Raw genomic sequence first — 17,599 nt, 5'->3', positions numbered from 1 at the left:
GTTATCAGCTAAACTGGTTGAAGTAGGCAGTGCTGTTAGCGGTGGCAGCCATTGAGCATGTCCACTCCCTACCTGTGGTAGGTACTCTAACACTGCCCTTCATGGTTTGGCTGTGTCGTACATAAAATACCACTTCTTAGCCCTGTTTTTGTACACGACCACTTGCAGCCAGTAGAAATACAAATTACCTACATTTTTTCCATTTTTCCTCTGACCCAAAGTTAAAGAAATAATAATTTTAAGAGAAAAGGGAGGAGGTCCTCTAAGAAAAGCTTTGCTCAGTAAATGCCCCTACAGCTTCGCAGAATGATCAAGGAGAAAGTCTGAAGTCTTCAGGGTTTTATTAAGATTCATGAATTTGGCTGTGGAAAATATGAATTTTATTCAAGGCTAGCCTCATGGTACCTCCCTCATCTCTTGCTTTTCCTAGGGACACGTCTGGGGACAGTCCCTGCCAGGAAACTTTGCCTTGTTCTTCCAGGTACGAGAAACTTTCTTGGTTACACAGAGTATTTCCACCATCAAACCACTTGGGTTGAAATTTCGCAGTCTGGTGTCTGCCTTGGAATTATAATAATTCCTGATTTCAGCCAAAAGAGTTAAGAAGTAGCGATGGTATGTTCTTGAGAAAAGTTAGTCCTTGCTTTGCAGGTGTGTGGGCTCTTTGCAACAATGATATCCCCATTTACAAATCTGCCTGGATTTGCCAACATTTAATAAAACTGAAGTTGTTAGCCTATTGCATGGAGGTTAATGTTGTCATTTCAGACTTTGTTCAGGCCAGCTAAGCTAGCATTGCTGGCACAAAGGTGGTCACAGCCATTCCCTGCCCCCTCAGCTTATGCCAGGAGTTGTGCAGTGACTCAGTGAACTGATTGGTAACTGACAGCAAATTAACCTGACTTAAAATGACCGGCAACAACAAAACAAAAAATTATTTGATCACAGTGTGATCATTAAATCATTAAGTATTGAATCATAATGAACATGCAGGAAGTGAATAAATTAAAATTACACAGGCAGACTTAATTATACTATTTCCTAATTTTTGAGTGCTCGACTTTGCATCCATAGCGGTTAGCATTTAATGCAGTTTCTGTGAGTGTGTGACTTTGCTAGGTCTTTCAAACAGTGAAAAACATCATTACTTGGCATTGTTGTGACATTTCCAAAACATCAGCAGCCTCCCTGTCCCTTCAGCTAACAAGCTGTGGCAGCTGGAGTGGTCACAGTGTCCCACTGCAGGTAGGGACAAGGAGGAGGAGTGAGAGGCAGGGATGAGATGCTGTCCCCCCCGTGCTTTGAGGCAGCAGAGGAGCACCAAGTTCACCAGCACCGGGCTCCCCTCCCAGGTGCCCGTGTGAGTGAGCAGCCCCTGCCTGTCTCCCCGACCTCCAGCCTGACGGCTCTTTCTGTGCCTCAGACTCCTCGCTCCAGCCCCACAGTTTAGGATGAGCACATTTTTATTTCTGGCTTTCCAATTCCCAGGTACTTCCCAAGCAACTCAGAGCATCACCCCCTGCTTTCCAACCTCACTTTCAGTCTTTGTTCAGCCCAAAGGCCTCCTTGGCTTCTCCTCCAACTTCTTTCTCCCCACTGTGCTGCACTCACGTTGCTGCCCCAACCTCCCTCTCCCGGGCTCAGCTCCATGCTTGCTCCCTTTCCCACACTCCCTTTTTCCAGTTGTCCACAGCAACCCCTCCTTACCCAAGCTTGTACTAGGGGCTCTTTCTCCATTCCTCCTCTCTCCTTTCTCCTCACTGCCATGGATTGCAGCTCGACTTTCCTTGTCTCCCTTGCTCCTCATCCACTGTCAGTGTTCCTTCTCCTGCTGGTCATCGTCTTCTATTCCATCCACGCTCCATGTTCCCTCTCCTGCTAGCCCATTTTTCTCCCCAGCTCACTTCCCTCAGACAGTCTCAGCCCAGTCTCCATTTCTTCGCACACCAGCTCCCCACAGGACAAACCCCGTCCCCACTTCTCTTCTCCTCCAGGTCACTCGTATGGAAAATGTTCAGTGGACACTGTAAAGTGGTTTAAACCCACACTGGCTCCAAAGGAAATCCCACTTTCCTCCTTTGACCCCCACCACCACCATTTGTGTGGCTGCACAGTGAACCAACTCAGGAAAACACAACAGCTGAAAATTAACCCATCCACACACAGAAAAGGTTAAATTTCAGCAAGAGCAGCTTCCTGCTCTGGCCCACTGCTCTGGGACAAGGGAAATAACAGAAATGAGCATCCAGAACTGGGAGTAAGGCAGGATCATCCTTTGCAGTAGCAGCAGAGACTTATATGGATTAAAGCAGTCTTGCAAGATTTGATAAAGCAATGAAAAATCAGTCTTAAATGGAAGAATATGCTACGGGGGCAATGCTGCCTGCGTTCATGCCAGAAACGTCTCACGACTCCCCAGTTATTGCTCTGTCTTGCAAGGGGTGTCACATTCTGGCAGGGTGAGAGGAGTTTCACACCAAACTTCTCCGAAAGAAACCCGTAGACTAGCTGGGAAACAAGACTGGGGAGAAACATCCAAAAAGTTATTAACTCCAGATTAAAACACAGAAAAAAGGCTGGTCTGAAGTGAGTCACTTCCTACCTTATAGTCCCTGAAAAACATGCGACCTCCACTGTAGCCACACTCCTGATTAAAGTGCAAGAACAAATGCAACGATTAAGGCTATTCATCAGACGAGGTTTTGGAAGCCATCACCCATATTCTATTTAGATGTAGTCTGTATTTCAAATTTTGGGTGGCATTGTCAGTGAGGAATGTGGAAAAACCTTCAATGAACCCTATGTTGGAAACATCTTTGTGCCAAGACTACCATACTTCCCCGAAACATCTTTTTGCTGGGATAGCTCATTCTGTTTGGGGAAACAGTTTAGTTTTGCCAGTAAAGTAACTGCATATAATACATATCTGCTAGAGAAAGTTACCACTGTGCCCTTACATGTATTATTGTCAGCAAAGACCTTTAACAGTAGGCAAGACCTGGCTCGCCGAAATGACCTTCCTGTAAAAGCATTTCTGAGCTCGCTCTGCAGTGCCTTTCTCTTTCCTTTCTGTGCTGCAAAACATTAATCTAGATTCATAATTCAGATCCTCAAAAGAAGCAAAAAAGGTTACATCAGTGCCTGAATCAATTTAAGTTTTGCAGGCAAAACGGTGAACCAACATTTTTCATTAATAAAGTAGCTAGAAAGAGCCTAAAGGTTGGGGTATGTGTTCACTGCTGACAAATTCTTAATAATTTTCAGAAACCTTCTGTGGCTGATGCAGTCTGAGTAATCCTCAGAGGACTTAGCATACGGCACCACCGTTACATACAGATCTCCCAAAGTATTCTGCAAAAGAACTCTGTCCTCTTTTTGGGGTGCCGGATGGGTACATCTTAAAACTGCCAAACGTGAGGTTGCTGGAACAACCAAACTCATTTTAATTATAAACCTACTTCAGATCATCCAAGCCCTGCACAGAGAAATCCAAAATGAAGAGAAATGGGAGAGCGAATAGACAGATGATAGTAAAAAGTCCAGGCCTGCTCCTCTTCTTGGGGCCACATCCAGATAAATGTTGCCTCCCAGAAGAAGGCCCCTTTGTAGCGTGCTGATGTTCAGGCGGTACGTCCCGCTTCTCAGCTGCCACGCTGCCGTGACGACTGACCGCTCCCTTTCCATCCAACCCACCCTCGCTGTGCTACCCGTGAGTCAGACCGGGGACCTACTCAACCCTTAAATATGCGCTTAAGTCTTTCCATATTCAGGAGAGAAACTCAGATGAAATTCTGAGCAAATGTGTAATGAAAAGCATGTGCCTAAGTGTTTACCTGAATAAAGCTGCTTTGCTGAATCTGTGCTAAAATGTCAAGCGCACGTCAGGCGAGCTCAGGATCTTCCGCAGCGCTCTCGCTCGCAGAGCCTCTGCCGTGAAAAATGCTGCGTCCCCAAGGGGGAAAAGTTTTTCCTGGAGAGCAGCCCAGAACGAAAGAAGCCATCGGATCAAAGATAAGTCTTACCTCCCCCACTACACCCCTCACTTCCCCAAACAGCAGATCAAGGTGGAGGAGGTCTAGAAAAAAAAGGGAAAAAATAAAAAAAGAGATATTTTTCTAACAGAGAAATGAGAGGTTCCCCCATCGCCCATTTGGTTTCTCCAGGCAATGCAGCTAGGAGCAGTCTGTTGCTTGCCTGGAAGCTCCTAGACCGTGAGATGGGAAGTCACCGAGTGCAGGAGTCGTTATTTATTGACATCTCCCACCTCCAAGCCGCTTCACAGCTTGGCAGCGCGCAGGAGGGTTTTCAGACTGACCGCAGCAGGCTGACCTTTCCTCCTCCACAGACACAACGGTCTCCAGCCCCTGCGATTCCAGAAGCCATGGATCCTTACGTTCGCTGGCCATTATTCATTAGATTTGGGAGACGGAGCTGTTTAAGCTGAAACTTCTTAGGGTGAAGAAAAAAATGTTGCACATTTTACATTATCTCTTGCAAATATGAAAGCTTGCTGCAATCTTCAGATACAATATTTATGAATTGGTCTTTCAGCCAAATCCACTTTTGCATAAGGATACACAGCTGCTGGTACCCAAAAGTATGATACTTCCCAAATATATCTTTGCCATTTTTAAAATCATTCTGGAGGCTTGAAAATAATATTTCTTTCATTGTAAGTGAAATCTCTAGTTCTGATCTTTCAAAGGCAGTCTGAAATTAGCTGGGTTTTGTTTGTGTTTGTTTGTTTGCGCACAAGAATAATTGATTAAATCAGCACAAGCGTAACTGATTATATACTCCAAGAAAAGTACTGAGGAATTCAGCTGCAAAACTAGCAGCATTGTAAAGAGCCATACCCAATTTTTATGCTTACATCTCCTACGTGGAATCCCCTCTTAATTATACAGTAGCAAATTTGAAATGTGTCATCACTTCCCACCACTGGATATCTAGATTTTGAATGAATGTAACCTGCATTTTTCAATGCTTCTAAGGAATTTTTTTTAAGATGTCTCTTTAAACTTTTTTTTCATGAAAAGGCAAAATTTGCATAGAAGAATATTTAAATACTCACGACTTACAAAGAATGTCAGCCCTCTTTCATTAACCAGCGCAATGACCCTCTAGTAGTTTCACACTGAGAAAAAATATGCAGAGAAACATGCCAAGTCTAATGCCAATTAGGACTTTGAAAATATATATATTATAGACCTGGCAAACTAAATGTGAAATTCAAAGTTAAAAATTGAACGTATAGCCTTAGGTCCTCTGAAAAATAATATATTTTTAATGGAAATCGAAAAGCTATCTTTATCAAATTTCTCATTCAGTCAACACCAATAAATCTATTGTTCAGATGTGGTTTAAATTGTTCTTTGGAAGAGGAGGGTTTTGAGAAAATCAAATAGAAACTGTATTAAAGAAGAAGAAACGCTTTTTTAAGTGGAATTACTTTATATATATATAGCCTGTAGTTTTTGACACATTTTAGGTTTGCCAGAGTAACAGGCAATTGGACACCATGAAAAATTATTTGTAACCATTACAGTAAGAGAAAATGTGTTTGCTTATTTAAGGGAGAATAAGCAAGTTTAGCGTTATGCCTTTTACTTTAAGAAGTATGTCTGCAGGGATCCAGATGCTAAGAAACAGTAAGCTGATGACATTCGTTTGAAATGCTACGCTATACATTAAGAAGCCATACACCTACTATTTATTTCACAAGCACAAATTAGGCTTTCTGGAAAATAACTTGAATTTCAGTCAAACTTGTAAGAAAATAACAATACTTGGCACTTTCAAAATGCTTTCCATCTGAAAAATGCAAATAATTAAGAGGTAGCGCCGGGGACACACACACACACGACCGGAGCCCTTGTGCAGGTCACCAACGGAGCCAGGACATCCAGGGAAAGCTCCAACGCCGTCAGGTGTTGCACAGCTGGAAGCACAATGCCTGCGGTGACAACGTGCTGCCTTAAATGTATCCTAACCGCTGAGAGGGATCAACGCCCCAAAAAGCCTTCGCTGGGGCTCTGCTTTTGGCCAATGATATATTTAGCACCCTGGAGCCCCCCACTTAGTGCCCCCCTCAGATACCTGCCTATGAAGGGCACCCAGAATTGATCATAGCCTCCAACACTCTGTAAAGCTGCCCTAGTTTGTGGATCGGAGAAGGGATGCACAAAAAGCATTATATATATGGTCTAAGCTTGTAACATTGCACAGTAGAAGAATTACGAATAAACCGCTACTTCCCTGGAGATTTCCAGTTTTGTCACCCTCAACAAAACCCCTTTTACACAGACTTCAAAATCCTTCAGTATTTTTTTTTCTGACTGCAATACTATGCCAAATATTTATTTTATCAGTCCAAACCTCAATTTACTGCTGAAACCCTGCATGAATACTTCAGAGGAACTTCTAAGATCCTGCCCAGAAAAGGAGGAAAGATTACAGAGATGAATATTGTGCAAACAAATCTCTGCCTGTATCACCAATCTTACAAACTGCTGCTTCGCCCTAAGGCAAGTACCTGAATATAGGCACCTGTACGTAGAAGGGGTCTAAACAAGCTAAATGAAATTCCTGGATGCATCAACTTTTTACAGTGCTGTAGTCAGTGAAGGTGAACATAGCAGAAGGATAACTTAAAGAGAGAGCGAGATAGTAAGAGGAGAGAAGAAAGGAGGAGAGGGCGAGGTGGGACGTAGAAGGTCCTAAGGCCCGGCTGAAGTAAAAATAACAAAAATCCTAGTGAAGAAAGCTAAATATTCAATAATAAAAAAGAAGGAGAGGGAACAGTTAAAATGCAAGGTGAGATAAAAATAAAATAAAATAAAATAAAAAAAAAATTACAGAAAAACCCCACCTCAAAACCAAAAAGTGACAGAGAAAGTTCAGACCTTTCAGAAGCTCAAGCCAGTAATTCTTTGTCAGCCAAACTCAGTGATTTCAGTGGGAGTTTTGCAGGATAGGCACCAAATGCAGCTTTATTTCTTGTACTTGACTAACAGGAAGATCTAGCAAGATATTCTGGTGTTGAAAAAGATGATGCATTTTTGAAGAAATATGGATATTAGGGTCTGGACAGTATAAATGTAATTGCTACAACCAGCTGAGTTACATCAGTGTGCATCAGCTGACAATAAGGTCCTTTGTGCTGGAAAGAAAGAAAAAGGATGAAAAAGCTGACTCGTACCACCTAGCAAACAATCAAATTAAAGGTTTGGAATTATTCCAGCAAAGTTTCCATTGACTTCAGTGACAGCCTAGAAAATAAATAAGATTCTTCAGTCCTTCTTATAAAAAAATATAAATATGAGACCGAATATGAGTGACCTAATTATTTTTTGTCAGTATCGCTCTTGCTGAAATTGTTGGAAATGCACCCATCTGGTTCACAGAACTATTGTTTGAGTAGGCTGTTTTTGTGAAGGTATCTTTCCCAAATATTGTATTAATATATTAAAAAGGAAGCATAAGATAAGTACAGTGGAGAATAAAATATTCTTCTCAGCTTGGTAACCAAAGGTAAAGCAAATGAAAAAAGCTTGATGCTCAGCTGATGAATGGGATGAAGATTCTGCCTAAGTAGTGGCCTTAATGGTCCATGCAGAAATCATATAGCTGTTTTCCTCTTTATAAATCATAAATTAAAGGAACTCTCACTGGAAGTGTAATTGGAATGTGGGTACGTCTAATGCAAAGCCTCCAATTTAAAACCTTTTACTGTTTTAGATGTCAAAAGCAGGAACAGACAAAATACCACAAGTAAAATCTGTAGAATTACCACTAAAAACATATTTTGTATGAGAACTAGGAATAGCTGAAAAATATCCCATCTCCAGTTGATGACATTGCACGCAATATTTATTAGTGACAAGATTTTGCAAGCGTACCATTCCTAGCCATAATATGGGAAATATCATGTCAGTTCTCCATGACGTATTAATGAGAGGTGTCCCACCCAAACCAATAAGCCTAGGACACGCTCAAAGTTGGATTAATTCGGCCCCGGACTCAATCAGATAACCAGTAATTCTCAGGTTTTGCACGGTTACATCCACCTGTTGATTTAGAGATTACAAGTGGGAGCTGCCTTATTAAAATTGCTCTCCAGCTTAAAAATCTGACACACCTAACAGAGGGAATCGAGAGAAAAAAGTCTGGTCTGTTCATCAATGACAAAATGATAATAAATAATCAAACACAATTATTATTGTTTGCAGGGCTAAAATTATTCTTGAAGAAATTCATTGCCATCTGTAAGCTTGTTAAAGTTGATTACAATTTTCTTGTGCTGGTTTTCTTCCCAATGATTGAACAGTATTGTCTATTTTTAAAGAAAAAAAAAAAAGCTGCTTGAATAATAAATTGTTTTTCCCAAGATAGAACAAACCATAGTGATGAACTTTAAGAAAGGTTACCAAATTAGAACCGAGAAAGAAAAACAAGTATTTTCCTGTTCAAGGTTTTGTTTTTAATGTGTTTTTATTTTTAACTGGATTGAGTGCTGATCACAGAACATTCAAGGCTACCCGGACATCAGACTGCTCAATTGAGTGAAAAGTTTGATGACTTATCTAAAAAGTGAGGTCTGCATGTGAAATTAAATCAGTATCACTGCTCCGAGATAACATGAGGAAGGTAGAGGTTAATATCGCTTATTAAATAATGTTAAATGAGATCAAACAAGACGTGCAGGATTCAGGAGGGCTCTTGGAGCTCCAGTTGTTTCCCCAGGCTGCTTATGCAACCTCGCTTGCGCAAGCCGTGTAAAGGCCTGCCATTTTATTACATAAAGTAGCCCGAAAATACAGCTAGGCAGTTGCGAGCTCCATTGAGTGCTGTATCGGAGTTTCTGTACCAGTTAGCATCTAGAAATTTTAAGAAACGATCAGAAGGACTTACACATTGCTGAGTTTGGGATTGTTGCTGTTCCTTTAATAGCAATAGACCTCACGTAAAAACTAGCAAATACCATCAGCGTGAGTTACATTTGAATGCATTGTGCTTTGACCATTGCTTAAGTGAATAGCAATACACAGTCTTTGGCTTAGCACAGCCGTGGTAAGTACGATCTAGGGCTTTAAAATCTGCCTTTCAGATGATTAAGCAAATTGTCTGGTTTAGTAAGCAGCAGTCAACGCAACATTATTGTTTTAACCAGTGGTTAAGTGGATAGCTGGAGAAAATGAATTTCCAATGCATCCTCACAGTCTCAGTTCAGGATTTCAAAGCCTGGTCTCGCACAGACAGATAAAACCGTAACTACAGCAACACCAGGTCAGGGAAGATGACCACCTTGCCTCAAATTCTCTCCCTGACACTGGGCAGCAGCAAGGGCTCGGGAAGCCTGCGCAAGCAGGGCGGGCATGTAGCAATATTACAGTCTCCCAGCGGAGACTTCTTCAGCCAGGCATTGTATCTTGGTATTCAATGCCTCTTGGTGGGATTGCTTCCGTGAATATAATTGCTTTCTGAACCTACTTGAACCCAAGAAGATAAGGCTGTCTATCCTCGCCATGCCTGCACAGCTCAGTAATAGGACATCAGGGAGCAAGTGTAAGCACTCTACCCTGCTTTTTGAAGCACTGCTGAAGTTCTAGCTCACACCCTGGTTCTGCTTTGGAGCACTTCAACTACCTTCTTCCAACCAGCTCTTTCTGCAGCAGATGTGCTATAACGGGGCCAGTCCTGAGCAGCGAAGGTGCAAGCCACCGGGACCCCCTTGGCCTTGGGAGCCTAGGGGGCCAGACACTGGAGCACTTCATTTTGCAGAGCAGACATGGCTGGGGGGATCCCCTGGCTTGGCACCTCACCTCAGCCGCAGCCGGACACTGGTGATGAGGGGTGAATATAAGAACATGGCAAACCAATGGTGATATTTCCTCAGGATACTCATCGAGCTTCTAAGAATTTGCAGCTCAAAACTTCCTAAGCCAGAGGCAGTGGTTTTGTATTTAATAGCCCTTGATGGATTTCTCTTCCATGAACTCATCCAGTCACCTCATTAGCTGATGTAACCTCTCAGCATCCACATCCTGTGGTGAGGAGCTCGGCAGTCTGACCACGCCACGTGAAGAGCCACCTCCTTTTGTTTCCATCCCCACAACTTCCTGCTTCACCCGACGCCCTCCGCTGCTGTCGCTGTGAACAGTCATTCCCAGTTTGCCTTCTCCATGCTTCGCTTAATTTTACAGATTTCTGTTGCATTGCTTTATCAGCGTTGTCATTCCTCAGGCAGGAGCTGCTCTGTTCCTCTGATCACTTCTCTCTGAGTGTCCTCCCTCACCACTACAGATCTTTGAGGTGGGGTGATCAACAACGTGGTACTGAAGATGTGGGCACACCATAGTTTATACAGTGAAAAAATGGGATTCTTTTTTTATTGTTTTCCATTCTTTTTAAAATAATCCTTAACGTTCTATTTGCCCTTTTTTAAAAAACCTCACATCTGAGCATTGCATTGATTTTTTTTTCCGAGTTCTCTATAGAAGATTTTATCTAACTTTCTGCATCTTCAGTGACCTGTAGCCATAAATTTCTATGATTTTTGTTTGGGTCACGTATACTTTCTTATATTAGCTTTCAGCCTGGCATGCATATTACATTCATCTGACATGAAGACACTCAAAGAGAAAGGGTGATTGAAACGTCCCAGTAGATGATACTCTGTCGTGCTAGCACTTCTTGTATGTTTTGAAATGACAAAGAGGTTTTATACCCGAACTTCCAAATTTCCATTCTGATCTCAAATGCACATACACATCTTTTAGATTTTTTTTCCCATACCATCATTTCACTTGGCTAGAAATCTATTTTATGCACAGATCCCTAAGAACAGTGGTAAAACAGCTGAAAAACACCTTCTGTCATAATCAGGCCAGCAAAAGGCCAGCAAAAGACCAGCTGTTTTCACACAGACTTGTGCCCAAGCAGGAGAAGGTGAGATAACCTCCCTGTTCCCACCATGTACATGGTCATTTTTGGAGCATCTTGGAGCTCTGGGCATGCTACCTGCTGCACAGGCAGAGAAGAAAGAGATGGCGTTGCCTCAAAGAGCTTGCTGTCGAAGGACAGGACAAGGAACAGCAGGCAGGTAGTGACACAGTACAGGGCAACGCGTGTGGCAATAGTGTTTTCTAGTGACAAAGGTCCAAACTCACCAGTGACCTAACTTCTGTGAGTTTTATTTTTCTGAAGCCACAGGTGAATTTTTAGACTGAAGCGGGATTAAAATTAACACTGGAGGTGCCTAAGGCAATATATTCCTCCCAAAGATAGCAGGCAGCATGCAGGAACACTGATCTCTACCATGATCCTTGGATGAAGGAACAGAAATGTCTTTACCGAAGTGTAATTTAACACAACATTTTGGTCGGACTAAGTTGTGCTTCATGGTTTGCCTTCAGGGAGAAGAGACAGAGGAAGAGAAACATAAAACCAGTACTTACCCCTCAACCCCCAAAATGTACATCAAATTTATGCACACAAGACCAAGAAAGCCGTGCCCCAAAATCCCTCAGCCTAATCTGCCGACATCCCTGAGCCACCGCAAGATAAATGCAAGGAGTGGAGAGTGAAACATGTCCGCAGTTTCTCAGCCGCTTACTCCAAGCAAGAGCCTACAGGATCACATCCCTTCTCACCCCCTTGCCGTTCCTGCCCTGCAATTCGTATGTCTGAATTCAGCTGGCGCTATACTGGTATATACATCCTGTGTGGCCCATAGCAGGTCACAACAAAGAGTAAGGCCTTTAGGCCCTCCCAAAAATACCAAAAGCACCATTACATAAACAAATCCACCACCATCTATACATTCTGCTTGAATATTGTTACATGGTGTTTCCTTTTCAAACTTCAGTAATCAGTCTCATAAAGTCAGTCTATTAGCTGATGCTGATTTCTGACTGAATTAAATCAGCGAAAATACAAATATTTGCACGGCCTCAGCCTAGTTTTCCAAAACCAAGTTTTAATAAGATCAAGGATTAACAGAAAGCTAAGCCAAACCTAAGAAAATGACTGGGTTTTATACAGATACCCCTTCAAAATCTGCAACTCAAGTGCATCTGCCCTAAGAGCCTGAAAGCAAAAGTATAAACACAAATGAAAGTGATTTAAATTCTATACTGTCCAGCTTAGAAAGAAAAGCAATGAAGTACACATAAACCACACTTTTCTCTGTCATTTTCAAGTGTATGATATTTACAATCATCAATTGTATAGTGATGTACGTAATCTGATTGCTCAAAACTTATGGTTGAACACAGGCAACGATTATTTAAATCATTACATTTGCTGTGCAAAACATCTTATCCTCAAAGAATGCTAGAGTTGCAAATCAAAATCATCAGTTGTTGATCTTAAATTTCCTACCTTATACAAACGTGTTACAATGCAACATCAGTTACATGATTACATACTATTTTTTTTCCATGGGGCTTCACTATTTTGATGTATTGTTAATATACTGAGCTACAAATTCTTCCTCTGGTGTAAAAAGTGGAAAACTCACCCTAGCCTACTGCAGCAGCCACCAACTGGGTTGAGTCCTTTACGTCCACTTAGACTTAACCGGGTCATACAATGTTACTATCATGTCCACAGCAAACCCCGTGCTAGGAGAAGGTGGACAGACACCATGGTGAAGGACTGAGACTAGCCCTGGTGCCAGGTCCTGCTCCCTGGGGTGCTGTCTGATGGTGGGGTACAGGATAAGGAGGAGAACAAACACATGGGCTCAGCGCGACTCCAGAGCCTGGGCTTCACAGTGGAGACAGCTCCTCTCCAGGTCCAAGGTCCATGACTGGAGCAACAACAGTTGCTCCTCATGACAAGGAGACAGCAACAATTGCTTTGAGGGGACCAGGGGAAGGGCAAAGAAGCAGAGGGAGGGGCTGAAGAACACAGTAGGTAGTGTGAAGAGGAAGATGAAAAGGATGAAAAAGCGGTAGTACCATGACCTGATCATTGAAAGACTGGAAACCATGGCTTTTGTAGGCTCACATCTCCTGTCCTGGTCCATCACAAGTCTCTCATCACCTTTTTCTGCTCACAATTCTTTCTCTTGGTCTGGGTTTTCCACCTCTATCTACAGTTTCCTGCACCTTGTTACCAAGCTTTGTCATCTACAACCCCATCAAGTCCTTTGACTTAGTTTGAGGTCCCTGCTCTTCACTTTTCCCATGCCTCCATCACAAATACTTCTCCATTCCAGTCCCACCATTTCTTGTCACCATGCATATGAATTAAACAGTTTCCTCCTCCTTCCCCACCCTGCCTCTGCATCGGCAGGCACACCCTGCCACCGAAGACACAGCTGAGACAGGCTTCAGTTCTCCCTCCTTATGGTGCTCACCATAGCAGTAACATCTGGGAAGAATAACTGCGGGGCGGAAATCCACTCAGCCCTTCAGCCACCAACGGGAGTGTTCTCATTCTTCCCGGGAAGATGAGAAGTTGCTCAGCTCCTAACAACGCTGGGGTGTTCAGCATGCTCCGTGCTGAGAGCATCTTCAGCGAGTGAGTGCAACAATGAAGCCCTCAACATCCCTCCACCGAGAGTGCGCAACCTGAGTGTTGTGACAAAATGCTAACTGAGACAAATTCTGGAAGATTTGCATAGGCTCAAGATAAGGCACACCCCCATCACAAGATTGATCCCAAGCCAAGTATCTTTTTCCTGCTCCAAAACACAAAGCCACAAGAATTCAACAGTCTCAATGAAAGTGTTTCTCAACATAGCCAAAAAAATGCAGATTCACAGAAAAAGAAGGATCAAGGTCTCCTAATGCAGGGTGATGTATACATAAACCATCTTTGTCAAATGCGTGGCCAAAGAATACATTTTCCTCTAACCACGTTCTCAGAAATAGCTGAACCATTTCATCTGAAACTTCCCAAAGAGAGTCTGTCTTCAGCAAACACTCAGCCTGGAAAATGTCAGCCTAGTTTTTAGCTTAGCAAATGCATAAGCACCTGAGAGCAGAGCATTGTACTGGAAAGCACTAGATAATTTTAACTGTAGACAATATTACTGCCTATGATGAAATAACAATTCCTGCAAATGCTCTTGCATGCTCTAGGCTAGAAAATGGGGCAATAGTCCTGATTCTGTAAAGTCTAGTCTGTGGGTTCAATCCTGCACACACGCAGGGTGACACCTTCTATTCAGGAGGGAAAGCAGTTTTAGGCAAGCCTACTGTCTCCAGGCTTCGGAGCAGGGCACAGAAGTGCTGCCAGCTTGGGGAATCACCCTGGTGTCGGATACCCGGTTCTGGAAAACCTTCGTTTTCACATAACCAGTAAGACAATGCACAGCTTGGCAATTACGTTCTGCAAACACTCCTGTTTCCAGGCCATCCCTGCAGAGCAACTCTGTGTCAATATTCATCTACAGAAACATGTGCAGGATTGGGCCCTCCACCAGCTGACAGCTCTGAGGATCGGACACGGATCATCGGATGAGCTGGCTAGGTCTGGAAACTGTGAACACTAATTATTTAGTATCACCAAACAAACTAAACCCACGGTGGGATACAAATTAACATTTCACGCTGGGGTAAGAGAGAAATAATTTTCCACTTCAAGAGGCGGCCACTTGTTGAGCTGAATGCTCAGGTTAGCCGTGCTCGTCCAAGGGAACCCTACAGCCCTTCTGGAGATTTAGCACCGTGAAAATTCCCGTTCCTCTGCTGGCTGTAATGCTTATAACCGCTAATTATTTCTGAGTCACTTGAGTGAAAGTAAACTGCCATCCTGTAGACAGTTAAGAAGTACGGAGGAAAGTTTCTGGATGAGTGTGCTTGTTAATTGACAAATCAGACCAGTGACCATCAAGGAAAACACCGCCGCACAACTCTTCGTGAAAGGAGAGTTCTGCATCTTCCTGCACTGCCACTCAGCCGTGGATTTAAGATTTCCCCCCGTTCTGCACGCTGAAGAGGAACAAGTCGGAGCCCGGCGCAGGGCTGCAGCAGCAGCAGGGCTCTCCCGGCACACGACACAACCTCTGCTCCCACCGGCAGCCTTCGCCTATTCAAAAATCCCACTGGTCTTACTGGAAGTTTTGTTTGATCAAATACTGCCCGGTCGCGTCGCAGACCCCGTTCCAGTCTAACCTAAAAGAACCCCCAAGGTCAGGAAACTGCCACCCGCACCGAAACGAGATGGGCAGGGGGATAGCTTGGGGGGCAACTTATTTTTCCAACGGGAGGGGCCAGCACGGCCGGACCCCGCCAGCCCGGCCGGGACAGACACGCCGCACACGGCGTGCTCCCCACGGAAACTTTCCCGCGGCAGAGGTGATGCCACCCCGCACCGCCGGGCACGTCCGCGACCCCCGCGGTGCGTGGGACGGAGGGGAGCTGACCCCGATCGCCGCCGCGGAGGGTCACGCGTGGGCTGGCATCCCGCGTGGGTGTCGCGAGCGGGCGCCCCCCCACCCCCCCACCCCGGCTCGGGTGTCGCGGGTGGGCGCCCCGCGGGGCGGAGGGAGGGCCGGGGCCGCAGGGCCGCGCGTTACCTGGGGTGCCGGTGCTGCGGGAGCGCGGCGGGGAAGCCCCAGCCGCCGCCGCCGCCGCTGCTGCTGTCCGCGGTGGCCACCTGGGCGCGGGATCCGCCGGCGGTGCCGGTGCCGGCGGTGCCGGTGCTCGTGCCGCCGGGCTGGATGCCGCCGCTTTTCCGGTGCCTGCCGGTGCCGCTGCGGCAGCGGCCGCCGCTGCTCCAGCCGCGCAGGAGGCCGGCCTCGGGAGCCGGCAAACTCTTCCTCGCCGACGAGGAGCCGGGGACGCTGCCCGCCTCCTGCCTGCCGCCGGTGCCGGTGCCGGTGCCGGTGCCGTGTCTCATGGTGCGCGGGGCCGCCGCATGCCGCGCTGCCGCCGCCCCGGGCGCCGCGGGACCCACGCGCGCCGGGGCCAGGGGCTCCGCCGGCAGCGGGAGGCCGCCGGGAGCCCGGGCTGCTGCGGGGGGGGGGAAAGGCCGGGGGCCGGGGGGGCTGCTGGCTGGGGCTCCCGCTGGGGCATTAAGTTGGACGCGCGGCCGGGAGAGGTAGGGCGGGCGCGGGGGCTGCGGGGCCGATAGTTCTCCGCGAAGTTGGAGCCCGGCGGGCGAGGCGGGGGCATCCTCTCCGCCGGCCCTTCATCGCCGCCCGCCGCCGCCTCCCCTCGCCTGCCCCCCGCCGCCGGGCCGCCGCCCCGCGTCCTCAGCCCATGGGCAGCTGCGGCCCCGGCGGCTGGCGGCGGCGGCGGCGGTTCTCCTGCGCCGGCTTCCTCCGCCGCTCGCTCACCTTCCCCGGCAGGGAGCGGGGTGGGGGTGGGGGAAGAGCCCAAACCCGAGGCCGGTGCGCAAAATGGGTCAGGGAGGGGGAGAGGGAACCCGGCGCACGCCTCCCCCCTCCCCGCGGCGAGCTCCGGGAGGGTCGGGCTGGGGCGGTGGGTAGCGAGAGGGCTGCGGAGGAGCTCTCCCGCCCCGGCTCCCTGTGCACAAGTGCAGGGAATGTTCCACTGACCTACATATTTTTCCAAACATACGTGACCTTTTTTTTTTTTTTTTTTTTCCCTCTCTCTCTCTCTCTTTCGTTCTGTGGGAGGAGACAGGCGAGGATCCAAGAAAAGGAGAAGCTGGAAAGAGAACGAAAGGGGAAGCAGGGGAAAAAAAATAAATAATAAAAACCTCAACCAAAAGCCAGCCCCGCATCAAGGATGGTTTCACAACGCCTCGAGCAAACCCCAGCGTGCCCGCGTTTACATATGTCTATAGCGACGTCCCCGCGCTGCACCGGCGGCCGCCCCTATAGCCTGACCCCGGCAGCCGCCGCCACGCCAGCCGGCCACGGTGCCGCCGACCCCGCCGGGTAGGGCTGCGCCCAAGTGCCCGGCCGCCGGCTCCCGGGGCGCCCCGGCGGGGCCCCGGCTCGGCTCGGCTTCGCTCGGCGGGCTGGGGACGCCCTCCCTGCTCGGCCCCCGGCCCGGGGGGTGACCCTGCGCCCTGCCCGTGCCCGCTCCCCCGGCGGCGGCGGTGGCCGCGGGAGCCGAGCAGGAGCGGGGCACGGCACCGCGCTGCCCCGGGGCGGGTTCCCGGCCTCCCCGGGCACAGGCAGGAGCTCCCGATTTGGTTATGCAACGCCGCACCGGCAATGAGAGCAAAACCTTGACGGAGAGCTCTTTTTTTTTTTTTCTTGTTGCAAAGTAGGTCATTCTTTTTATTCCCCACTTTGCTTTTTTTTTTTTTGCTTTTTTTTTTTTCCCCCTAATACTCCTGCTGCAAAGTGGCCAGTGAGATAAGGAAGTGTACTGAAGCCTGGGAGGAGCTGTTGATTCGGAGCCCTGCTTTCGCCTCGCCGGGCATTCCTGCCGACTTCTGACGGCGGCGGAGAGCGAGGTCTGGGGTTGCCCTTCTCCCCCAAGGAGGACAGAAATGCCAGGGGAGCGAGGGGCACGGCTTGGGCGCAGCCCGCCCGTATCCCCTCCGCCTCCCAAGTCCCGCTCTCCCCGCGCCTCCTGCCAGCGGCAGCGCCGGGCCCGCCGCCCTGCCCGCCTCTCCCGGGCCCCGCCGGCTATTGCCCCCTGCCCGCCTCTCCCGGGCCCCGCCG

General features: G+C 47.2%; 1 protein-coding gene across 4 annotated transcripts in view; it reads right to left on the bottom strand.

Annotated features, from left to right (window-relative positions):
- The window catches only part of NPAS2 (neuronal PAS domain protein 2), a 106,125-nt gene extending 88,928 nt beyond the window's left edge, over positions 1 to 17,197 (bottom strand). For 2 of the 4 annotated variants that reach the window (XR_012832734.1, XM_075738185.1), the window contains exon 1: positions 15,533 to 17,197. Coding sequence is in view for 2 of the 4 variants with exons in the window: in XM_075738185.1 (XP_075594300.1) it covers positions 15,533 to 15,855 (323 nt within the window). In the remaining 2 variants the exon portion in view is untranslated. The remainder of the gene's footprint in view (positions 1 to 15,532) is intronic. The other 2 variants (XM_075738193.1, XM_075738203.1) reach the window with 2 other exon arrangements.
- Between the last annotated feature and the right edge of the window lie 402 nt (positions 17,198 to 17,599).

The sequence above is a fragment of the Balearica regulorum genome, chromosome 1 (assembly GCF_011004875.1).
Source record: "Balearica regulorum gibbericeps isolate bBalReg1 chromosome 1, bBalReg1.pri, whole genome shotgun sequence".
Taxonomy (NCBI): Eukaryota; Metazoa; Chordata; class Aves; order Gruiformes; family Gruidae; genus Balearica; species Balearica regulorum.
Note: the sequence above shows the minus strand (reverse complement) of the source record. Positions and strands in the feature narration are given on the sequence as shown.